The 12,203-nt window shown below is 44.0% G+C and overlaps 1 protein-coding gene across 1 annotated transcript in view; it reads left to right on the top strand.

Annotated features, from left to right (window-relative positions):
• The window catches only part of LOC119966306 (cullin-1-like), a 161,017-nt gene that overhangs the window by 64,762 nt on the left and 84,052 nt on the right, over positions 1-12,203 (top strand). The window contains 6 exon segments of the mRNA XM_038797782.1: positions 1,728-1,895; positions 5,912-5,965; positions 9,240-9,324; positions 9,459-9,539; positions 9,542-9,565; positions 9,568-9,620. Of these exon segments, the coding sequence (XP_038653710.1) occupies positions 1,728-1,895; positions 5,912-5,965; positions 9,240-9,324; positions 9,459-9,539; positions 9,542-9,565; positions 9,568-9,620 (465 nt within the window).

Below are 12,203 nucleotides of genomic sequence, written 5' to 3'. Positions count from 1 at the left end.
GATTCCCACACAACAGTGTCAGCACTGATATCCCTCCATCCTAGAGTGTCTCCTCAACTGGTTCCACACCCTAATCGTGGACTGAACCACCAGGCTCAACGTGTACCTCCCTGGCGCATGTGGAAGCAAAGTCGTCACCATGGCCCTCAGGCTGGACCCTCTACAGGACTCCTCAATCCTTTTTTAAAAAATAAATTTTGAGTACCCAATTAATTTAGCATGGCCAATCCACCTATCCTGCACATCTTTGGGTTGTGGGGGCGAAACCCACCCAACACGGGGAGAATGTGAAAATTCCACACGGACAGTGACCCGGGGCAGGGATTGAACCTGGAACCGTGGCGCCGTGAGGCAGCAGAACCACTGCACCACCTTGCTGCCCTAGAACTCCTCCAACCTAACCGGCTCTCACCCGTCTTCCCACCACCGTCTCACCTTCTCTGCAGGGAGGGAAACAGAATCAAGAGCACATCAAGTCATATTGAATGTGAAGTATTAACTCTGTTTTTTCACAAATGCTGCTGTTGAGTTTTCCCAGCAATTTTTTATTTAAAATCTCTAGCATCTACAGTATTTTGCTTCTATTATGCCAGTTTTGAAATGTGGAAAGGACCACACTTATTCAATCTATTCAATCTCAGAAACTAAAAGTAGATTATCTTTATTTGATTTTGGTAAACTTTAGTTTGAAAGGAATGAAAGGCTGTGATACCAACTCACCTGTCTTACCTTCTCTTTGGTCAGCATCTTCTCTTTGGTCAGCACCTTGATATTAGAGTAAGCTTGCAATGCTTTTAGATTTGTGGAGAAGAATATTGACTCTCATTGTTTAGCATAAATACCATGCAATAATATTCAGTATCTCTGGAGCACTTCCAAAGGCACGATATCTTCATTGCAAGATTGACATCTAGTGATTTCATAGAATTTACAGTGCAGAAGGAGGCCATTCGGCCCATCGAGTCTGCACGGGCTCGTGGAGAGAGCACCCTACCCAAGCCCATACCTCCACCCTATCCCCGTAACCCCATCTAACACTGAGGGCAAGTTAGCCTGGCCAATTCACCTAACCTGCACATCTTTGGACTGTGGGAAGAAACCGGAGCACCCGGAGGAAACACGCACACACTGGGAGAACGTGCAGACTCCACACAGACAGTGACCCAAGCCGGGATTTGAACCTGGGACCCTGGAGCTGTGAAGCATTTATGCTACCCACTATGCTACCGTGCTGCCTTATCAATGGCCTTATCATTATTTACATTTGCATCTTATTGCAAAGTTAGTGGGGACCTCAGGAAAATGTTCTTCACCTCAGCATCTATGACCAAAACTATGCTCTCTTCTAACACCACCTCCATCTGGCCATCGTACCGGAGTTATTATACAAGTGCTTATTCTATATCATTATTTACTTGCGTGATAATGATGAAAAAATAACATTTTAATTGATACTTGCTAAAATGAAGTTGTTTAAAGTGTTAGGAAAGGTGCGATAGGTATTTCAGATGGAATAAGCAATTTCATTTTTTTTTGCCCTGATGTAGTTTATGAAAGTATTAAAAATTATCAACTGAATAAGGTTACAGACTTCGTTTTCTGTGAGATGCAGCAATGTGATCTAAAAAATGTAATTTGTAAAAAAAATTTCTCTTTGATACATTTTTCCTGACTGAATCATGTGGCAGATGGTTTACAAAAGAGAAAATGTTGTTTTTCTCCTATAGGATGGTGAAGATTTGATGGACGAGAGTGTATTGAAATTTTATACCCAGCAGTGGGAAGATTACAGGTTTTCTAGTAAGGTATTAAATGGAATCTGCGCCTACCTCAATCGACACTGGGTCCGACGTGAATGCGATGAAGGACGTAAAGGAATTTACGAAATATATTCAGTAAGAAACCATTCTTGTTCCATTTTTGAGGGCATTTATTATTGATGAACAGGTTGTATTGCTTTTGTCTATTGCCATAAGTCTTGAAATAAGTAGTTGTGATATTGTAATGGCATTGTCCTTGTAGATAGTGTTGAACCTAAGACTTTATCTGTTAGGGCACTCTCGAGCATTGTGAAAATGTGCTGTAGCCTTGCACTCCCTTTTCTTTCAGAAACCCAGAAGTGCAGTTTATCCCTGTTTAATATAAAACTTTTCTCTAATATTCTTGGATGCTCTCTAACGAGCATAAATAAACTTAATTGCACCAGCAGGAATCAGAAATCTGTGATGTCCTTGAATTTAGCTTTCTGCTTCAAATTGCTCCAAGGCCGTCACACCTTTCTAATGTGCTCGGGTTTAAAAAGTAATTCTACCAGAGAATTTTGTGCATGGTAAGAAAAAGTACTATGTTGCTCTTGCAACATGGTACTTTTTTCTTGCCCCACCATGCACAAAATAGGATAACATAGTTTGTCCCTTGAAATCTAAGCTCTCTCCCTTTGTGGATAACTTCTGCCCTTCTCCCTCCCCCATCAGTGAGCATTTTCTGGTGGTTCGTACAATAGCCATTTCCCTCTCCACCTGCTATACTGTATTTGGGGCTGGGTCCATGTCAGCATTACCACCAATGATTAAATAAAATACACTTGACTGTATGCTCTCTCCAAGTGTGCTTTATTAAACTAGAAATATCAAAAGAATTTGAAGGTTAGGGATATGAAAAGATCTTTCCCCATACATTTTAGAAGTGCTAAGTGTTAAACTATATGTTGTTACGAAACTCCGCTGATATGTGTAAGTGTTTGTGGTAGACCGTATTATATGTATTACGATACCTGTGTTGGAGGCACTACTATATAAGAGATACGTGGGTAAATCCCTGTCTGCTGGCTCCGCCCAGTGGATGGTATAAAGAGATGTTCATCCCCGGCTGCAGCCATTTTCTGTTACGAGCTGCTGGGGAACACATCTTGTCTAATAAAGCCTTAGATTATTCTCTAATCTCGCTTTCGCAATAATTGATTGTACATCAGTGTTCCAACCTGAAACACTGGTTTTGCGTGGTGTATTTCTTTTGGATATTAATGCGAAACATCTGCGGAAACGGTGAGAACTCAAACCTCTCATCAAACGACAATAAAAGTATTCATTAAAGTAGAAGGAAGATAATGAAACGCTGCAAAGAACAATCTTGTACTTTGGCGCATTAACACTAAGCACATAGTCCCTCAGAGACTGCAAACCCAAATGCATCCGTTCCCACACAATCCTAAACTACTAAGATCTCTCCGTTTCCCAACAACCAGTCAAATCTAACCAGTGACTACCTCACTGTACGGCCAGGACTTGGGAATGGTCTTTGGTTTAGTGAAGAAAATGATCTTTTGCACTAAATTGCTTTTGTCTTCAGCACTTCATCTCTAGTTGAGCTGTTTCCTGAGGTGTGTCTGTCTGTCTCTCTCTCGATATTGTTTCAGCAGCTCATTTGTGACGCTGGTTTCCTGGCTCACAGCACTCTGACTACTATATGTGTCAATTGCAAAGAACACCCTGTGCCCTATTCATTCCTGTGCCCTATTCTTTCTTTCTCTCGCTGTCCAGACATAGCTTGATTTTACTTGTGCAAAAGATAATATATTCATTTTAATAACATACTACCATCTTGTGACAATGTTTTAACATTGCTATAGAGCAGGTAGACTAAAGAAGTAATTCTTTATATATAATAGCTTGTATGTATTTCCCTTTTTGCGGAATTGAGTGAAATTGATTTTTAGTCATTTTGGCAAGATTCCTCATCATTGACATGGGATTTCTCGAGAATCCCCAGGCATAGATAGGAAATTTCTACCTGAATTGGGAACATTAGAGTTATTTGCTTTGTGTAAGGGTTGTCATAATATCGCTGTGTGATTTCCGTGGTTTTCCAATGTAATGCCTGGCATTTGAATCTTGGGCATGGTGGCCTTCCATGGAAGATTGCAAGGTCTGTAAAGGGGCTGCTAACTCTTAATTAGACACACCAAACCTGATGGACATCATTCTTGATTTTGAGGGACCGCTAATAAACATCTTCAGATGGGTAAGTTTTAAATTGTAATGGGGCCAGCGAAGAGTAGCAGTGGAATGGGTGCCCATCTGATCATTCATGGCAGAAAGCACTAAAGATTGTGGGAATTAAATACCTCCATAGTGGAACCACTTCCCACTCAGATACTGGGTATCTATTCTTGAAGAAAATTCATGCATGTGCGACAGCACTGGATTGCAATGGAATGTTTTCACTTTTTACTGTTGCAGAATGTAGTAATTTAGATTTTCTGTGCTGATGCTCATTCTGAGAGTATTGGGCAGTATACATCACCATAGAGTTCTTGCGAATTCATGGAGTGCACTTAACAGGTGGCAAGTATAAGTGAAATGTAATACAGAATTTGAATGAATCGTCATTGGGTTAACCCATGAGCTTCTTCAGCTCTGAAGTAATGGGCAGGCTACAAATTTTATTTTTGCATCTTTCTTTCTCCTGTTACTCAGAAGTATCTTTTGATGCCTGAGACAGGGTAGATGCAGGAAGGATGTTCCCGATGGTGGGTGTGTCCCGAACTAGGGGTCACAGCCTGAGGATACGAGGTAGACCATTTAGGACAGAGGCGAGGAGAAATTTCTTCACCTAGAGTGGTGAGCATGTGTTGTAGCTTCACCAGGTTAACACCTCATGTTTAGGTGTGCCTGGTTATGTTCTTGGCATGTCCTCCTGACCTCTTCATTTGACCAGCCTTCATTGCTATATTGATTTGTCAAATAATTTTGCATCACACACAAGCCCAATTGCCTTATTGTACCTATATTTTACTTCCATTCACCGGGGCTTTCCACAAAAGCCTCAACTCAATTTTTCGATATTTTTTTAGAAGCCAATGTGTTTCTGCTACTCTTTTGGGTAGGCATCTAAAGTCTTCTCCATTTAAAAAAAATCTTCTGCCTCACCTTTTTTCTTGTGCTAATTTTTCAATGTTCTCAAGATATGAACTTGCCACCGTGGAAATGAAGAAATTCTAACAAATCTAGAGTATCTCTAAGATTTTGACTTAAACCTTTGCTCTAATGGAAAAATTAATCCTCATAACTAAGATCTTATTCCTCGTGTTGTAGTGAATCTCTTCTGAAACCTAAGGCACAATTCAGTGGCCTTGTCGCACCTGTATGAGGCTGTTGAATCTCGCGAGAGGCCCCTTACAAGATTCGCAACTATCAACATTGTGAGATTCCATTGAATCTCATGAGATGTTGCGATCTGGTGGCGAGATGTAGATAAGCACATTATGGCTTATTTAAATTGTGTTTGCTGAATTTTCCTGGCGCCCAGGATTCACTGGCTATGTCTGGAAGACCTCACTGAGGCTCTGCCAGACTGCCATGTCAGGGGTCGGGCCCCCTGAAGCGGTAAGTTGTGTGAATTGGGCGGGGGCTGTCCGGGGAGGCTCTGGTGGAACCACTGGAGGAGGAGGAGGAGGAGGGGGGGGGGAGGAAAGAGAATCAAAGATCAGGGGCTGTCTTTAAAAATGGCGCCCTGATCGACGAGTAGAAATGACTAAAGTGTGGCCTCGGCGGGGTGTTCCTCACCGAGGCCAAAAAAAATGGCAAAGTGTCATTTAATAGCCGGTGTCTAGCGCTGAGAAACACCTTCTAAACGTGGCCCAAAACCGGACATAGGAAATGTTTTATTTGAATAACGTTCCCACTTTCAATTTTCAGCCTCTCAAGACTGCCGTTGGGTACTAAAACCTTTATTAATGGAGGTTTAAAAAAAAATATTGTAAATCTGTGGTCTTCAATGAATAAATATTAAACCGATCATTGTTTCTAGTTTTGGGATATTTTCAGATTAGGTTTTTTACCATTTAGTGATCATAATTAATCCATTTATAGTATTCAATATTTACATTAAACCTCGTTTAAAATTCTTACAGCTTGCTTTGGTGACATGGCGCGATTGCTTGTTTCGACCGTTAATAAACAGGCAAGTATTTTCCTTGGCTATTTTAAAATGATAAAAATTCATTATTTTGGGGCTGCACAGTGGCGCAGTGGTTAGTACCACTGCCTCACAATGCGAAGGGCCAGGCCCTGAGTCACTGTCTGTGTGGAGTTTGCACATTCTCCCCTTGTCTACATGGGTCTCACCCCCACAACTAAAGATGTGCAGGGTAGGTAGATTGGCCTTGCTAAATTTCCCCTTCATTGGGGGGGAAAAAAAGAATTGGATACTCTAAATTTATTTTTAAAATTTCATTATTTTGTTCATAAGTGTTTTATCAAGGTGTGCCTTAATTGTAAATTTACTTCAAATTTAAAACAGGACTTCAATTGTTTGTATTTAACACCTGATTTTGCAGCATTTTTGCAGCCACAGAAGTGTTCTGTGACCTAACTCCATATATTGGTCTTTTTTCTAATCCCGCAGTACCTTAGACTAATAGGAATCTATCAATCTGGGATCTAAAATTAACAATTGATCCAGCATCCGTTTGCCAATTGTTTCCAAACTTCTACCACATTGTGTAGAAGTATTTCCTAATTTCATTTCTGTAAAGTCTGGCTCTAAACTTTACAGCTGCCCTCTGGTTCTCTATCTTATCTATCCTCTTCTGTTCTCCTTAATGTTTTGAAAATCAAATTACTCTTTGCAACCATCTAATTTCAGAATAGCAGCCTAATTTGCATAATCACTCTTCATTTAAGCTTAGTCCAAACCTATTCAGCACTCCCTCCAAGGTCAATTTATTCTTCCCAAGTACTCACTGTCCAAGACTGCTCACAGTACTTCAGGTGTGGTTTAAGTAAGGCATTATATAACTGAAGTATGATATCTCCAGATATAAAGGCCAGCATTCCATTAATAATCATTCTGCATTTATTCACAACGTTTAATAATTATGTACATGGACCCTCCAAGTGTCTTTGAACTTCCATTATTTCTAACTTTTACCATTTAAAAGTACTTTCTGGAAGTAGGAGGCTATATAGGGAGGGATTTGCAATAGTATTCAGATGGCACACCCCATTGGTGTGAGTGCTGCTGGGGAAAAGGAAGACTCGGGTGTACCAAAATGGAGATGGTTAGAAAGATGGCAAAACAACATCAGGATGGAGGTTGACCTTCAAGAACCCCTATGGCCACTCCTGAACTCCTGTGATAACTGGCACTCCTTGATGCTGCCAATTAATTTGGCCACCCATGACCTGTGGAACCTCCCAGTGAGAGGCTGTCCCTGAACTATTGCCAGCCTTCCAACATATGAGCATGTAGGTAGGAAAATTGGGAGAAAATGGCCCATGATTCGGGCCACCGAATTAGCTTTCCGCTTGTCCATTTCTGTGGAGCGGGTACAATTCCAATTGATGGCCCAGCCCTGGAAAATTCGTCCAGAGGTGGAACACGTTGGGGAGGTGTCCTGACAGGCTTTCCCAACCACCACTCCCAACCAAGTTTGCTTCCAAAGGGTCAGTAAAATTCATGCTGCGAACTGTGTTTTTCTGCTTCTATCTGCACTCATTACAGTACTGCCCATCTTTGTTAAAGTTGTGTATGTGGGCTTTCTATCCCAGCACTGAGGTCATTGATAAATACAACATGAATAATTCTGGTCCAAAACCATTCCTTGCAGATATCACTAGCTGCGTCCTGCCTTCTCTGATCAGCTGAAAATTTTCAAGGTGTTCAGTCACCTTATCCTTAATTGTAGTCTCTAGTAATTTCTTGACAGCTGATACTGGGCTAACTGATCTATAATTCCCTGGTTTCCCTCTAACCTTTCTTAAATAGTGACATGATGTTTAGTTTTCCAATCTGAAGGAGTGGTGCCTAAATCTACAGAGCGGTGGAAGATACAGTTAGAAGCATCTGCAATTTATTTTAAAACGTGGGATGGAAACTGTCTGGTCTTTAAGATATTTGTCTGTCCCTGATTCAACATAGTTTTGAGGATTTTAATTCTAATAATCAAATAAATTGGAATTGAAAGCTAGTCTCAGACCATGAGAAATTATCAATGATGTTGTAAATCCCATCTAGTTCACTGATGTCCTTTAGGAAAGGAAATGTGACATCTTTGCTTGGTGTGGCCTATGCATGACTTCAGACCAACAACAATATGGTTGACTCCTAACTGTCCTCTGAAATGGCCTGGCAAATCACTAATTTGAAGGAGAAATTAGGGTGGGCAACGAATGCTGATCTGTGGCCTACTCCATATACCTGCTTTTGGCTCATTTTGCTTATTATCTTTGCTTAACAAAACTCCATCTATCTCCGATTTAAAATGAACAACTGTTCCAGCTTCAACCACTGCTTATGAGAGAGCGTTCGAAACCTCTACCACCCTTTGCGTGGAGAAGTGCATCCTAGCCCCTCTCTTGAACAGTGTGGCCCTAATTTTTAAGACTATACCTCTTAGTTTTAGAATCTCCAATCGGTGGAAATGGTTTATCTTTATCTGCCCTGTCTTTCCCTGTTAATATCTTGAATTATTCCATCAAAGAATTGTAAAAACATCATTACCTGTTTTCAAGGGGCCCACATTGCATCTTGCCAACCCTCTTTTTTTTCCCCAATACAAAACATGTCTGTTAATTTTTATATCCTTTTGGAAGTTTCCTTTCTTATTGTTTTTGTAACTCTGTTACCCGTTTGCTGTTTTGTATCTTTCCCATTTGCTTAGATTTGTGCTTTTTCCCATGTTTGTATGCTTTTTGTTTAAAGCTATGTAGTCCTCTTACCTCTTTAGTTGTCCGTGTTCTCTGTCTTGGCAAGTAAAGTTCTTATTCCTTGTGGGTATAAACTGATTCTGTACTGTTTATCCATTAACAGATTTGCCCAGTTAACTGAGCTGTTTTTGCAACAGGTGCAAGAGCATGTATTGCTTCTAGTTTGCATACTTGCATCTGACTATTTTATGTTCAAGCACTTCATTTAATGTCACTTTAGTAATGTTTTGTCATTGTATAATGGAATAGCCCTATGCACCAAGGAGCTCATACTCTCTAACTGCTGTCAAGTTTCTGGATTTCAGCTGGGGAAATTGGCTTGAACTAAGGATGGCTAAAGATTTGAGTTTGTGTTTCTAATTTCTTTAAGCAGACGTCAGCCAGCTCTGATGAGCATGTCAAGTGGCTCTTGTTACAGTCTGCATGTGTATAAGTGAATCTGCACAACTAGAGTTTATAAGAGAGCAGTAATATTACATTAATGAATTATTGATATTGCGTAACCAACATACCGTTTTTCTTTCCTGTCAGGTTACAAATGCAGTTTTGAAACTCATTGAAAAGGAGCGAAATGGTGAAACCATCAACACCAGGCTGATCCGGGTGTGGTTCAGTCGTAGGTAATTTGAAGTTCTTGTACTTCCTTAAATGTAATACTCTGATATTTGTGGTCAGGTGTATCAGATGAACCGTCGACTGAAAATTTATCAAGCTGTGTGTTTTTGTTCATTGCTTTTATTTTGCTCACAGTGGAACTTGGGCTGAATGAAGATGATGCTTTGCAAAGGGGACCCACATTAACCGTGTATAAAGAATCATTTGAGTCACAATTTTGGCTGACACAGAGAGATTTTACACAAGGAAAGCACTGAATTTCTGCAGCAAAACCCTGTAACAGAATACATGAAAAAGGTAAGTAACTGCAGATTTGCATAAGTGGATAGTATATAGTAAAAAGGAATAAGGGGGGAGAAGATGAAATATGAGTGTAAGCTAGCTAGTAATATAAAAGAAGATAGGCAGAGTTTTTTTTCAATATATAAAAAGTAAGAGAGGGACTTCCGGGGTGCATTATGGAGGTAGTGTGCACACAGAGGCAGCTCCTGCCTAATATTGCAGAAAAGAGCTCTTTTTTGGGCAGCACGGGTTGGAATTTCGATGAAAAGGCGTGGGTGAAGGTTCAAGGAGTATTTTCCCCCAGGAATAGGATGTTTCTTGGTTATCAGACCCTTGGAAACAGTGCAGGATTTGTCTGAACAGCAACAACAAAAGCAAGCATGCTAGCGGGGGAAGGGCCAGCTTATGGTCTCAAGCTGACCTGAGGGCCTTTATGAAAGCTGAATTCCAGCAGCAGAGGGAAGAACTGTGAAAAGATCTCACCAAGGCCATTGAAGAAGCGGAGACGGACTTCCGGTAGTGGTGATGCGGAGCTAAGCGCACGTTCAGGTGGCTCCCACTATTTTCGGACTTTGGGGCTCTTTTAAGGGCTCGCAGTGGTGCTGTTTGGGCTTTTCCCCGTGTGGGAACACTCCTTCTCAGATTCTCCACCGGTGGATGGCCTGGACTAGGAGTGGAGCGGTCAGAAAATCGGCTTTGTAGGTGCGGCACCGCAGCTCCCGCTACTTAAGGACTTTTGGGCCGATTTGAGGGCCTCAAACGGCGCTGTCTCAACGAATCCCGGTGGGGGAAGGTGTCTAGAGGCGCATTCCCCATAATTTATGGTGCTCACCCGGAGTGGGGCAAAGGAAAAAGCTGCAGCAGCTCCCCAAGAAAAGCGGAGGAAGCAGGACAAAATGGCGGCCGGCGGAACACCCGAGGACTGGTGGAAGTGGGCGCAGGAGCAGCAGGCCTCTCTTCTGCGCTGTTTTGCGGAGCTGAAGGCTGAGTTGCTGGACTCCCTGAATGCGACTACCAACAAGCTGCTTGGGACCCAGGCGGCCCAGGAGGTGTCTATTCGAGAATTGCAGCAGCAAGCCGCTGAGCGGGAGGAGGAGGCCGTGGTCCTCGTGGGAAGTGGAGTGCACGACGGCACTTCACAAAAGTGGCAAGACCGCTTGGAGGAGCTGGACGTTCGCACGAGGCGAAAGAATTTGAGGATCCTGGGCCTGGCAGAGGGGCTGGAAGGGTCGGAATCTCCCGTCGTACGTGACCACGATGTTGAGCTTCGTTGATGGGGAGGCGGGTCCTTCCATTTGCCCCTGGAGCTGGAGGGAGCTCACAGAGTGCTGGCCAGGAGGCCTAAGGCAAATGAACCCCCGCGGGCGGTGCTGGTGCGGTTCCATCGATTTAGTGACCGGGAGTGTGTGCTGCGCTGGGCCAAGAAAGAGAGGAGCAGCAAGTGGGAGAATTCGATAGTGCGAATCTACCAGGACTGGAGTGCGGAGGTGGCAAAGCGGCGGGCCGGGTTCAACCGGACGAAGGCTGTGCTGCATGCCAAGCAGGTCAGATTTGGAATGCTGCAGCCTGCGCGTCTGTGGGTGACATATAAGGACCGGCACCACTACTTCGAGTCCCCGGAGGAGGCGTGGGCCTTTGTACAGGCGGAGAAGCTGGACTCGAACTAGGGTCTGGGGACACGCTATGGCCGTTGCTGTTTTTGCTGTTGCTGTTCTTCAATTTTGACACGTGTTTTTTTTATGCTGGTTTTCTTTTTGCTCTGTTTCCGGGTGGGTTTGTCTGTTGGGTATGGGTGTGGGGTAAGTGGGGAACGTTGGGGGCATGTGCTTTATATGTTCTCTTCGGTACGGGGCTGGGGGTTGGGGTGAAACTGGATTTTGAGGAGCTGCGTCAGAAGGGTGGGGTGTGGCAGTGTGAAAGCGCGGGCTTTCCTCTGGTTGTCCGCGCTGCGGGGCAGGGGGGGCGGAGCTGGAGGTGGGGGCGTGGCCTCTACTGGTTTTCTTTCCCACGTTGAAGCGGGGCCAAGGAGGTGTGGCAAGAGGGGGATGACCCCATGCTGGGAGGAGATGGGTTTTGGCAGGAGCAGCCGGGTCAGCAGAAGTCAGCTGACTCACGGAAGTACCATGGAGGGTGCGTCGCGGCTAGGAGGGGTCCTAGCCTGGGGGGGTGGGGGGGGATACCGGGTTGCTGCTGGAATGGCCAAGAAGGAGCTGGCATGGGCCGGGGGGGTAGAGGAGAGGCGTTATCGCCATGGGGAACGGGTCAGGCGGGGCGAGCTGGCCTGGGGCGAGCAGTCGATAAGCTATGGCTAGCCGGCGGGGGAGAGGGGCGGGTTGCCGTCTGATTACCTGGAACGTGAGGGGGCTGAATGGGCCGGTTAAGAGAACTAGGGTAATTTCTCATCTGAAGGGGCTGAAGGCGGACGTGGCTATGCTCCAGGAGACCCACTTGAAGGTGGCGGACCAGGTTCGTCTGAGGAAGGGGTGGGTGGGGCAGGTTTTTCACTCAGGATTGGACGCGAAGAACCGGGGGGGTGGCGATTCTGGTGGGGAAGAGGGTGGCGTTCGAGGCGGCTGAGGTGGTGTCGGACAAGGAGGG

This window comes from Scyliorhinus canicula, chromosome 5 (assembly GCF_902713615.1).
Source record: "Scyliorhinus canicula chromosome 5, sScyCan1.1, whole genome shotgun sequence".
Classification (NCBI taxonomy): domain Eukaryota; kingdom Metazoa; phylum Chordata; class Chondrichthyes; order Carcharhiniformes; family Scyliorhinidae; genus Scyliorhinus; species Scyliorhinus canicula.
Note: the sequence above shows the minus strand (reverse complement) of the source record. Positions and strands in the feature narration are given on the sequence as shown.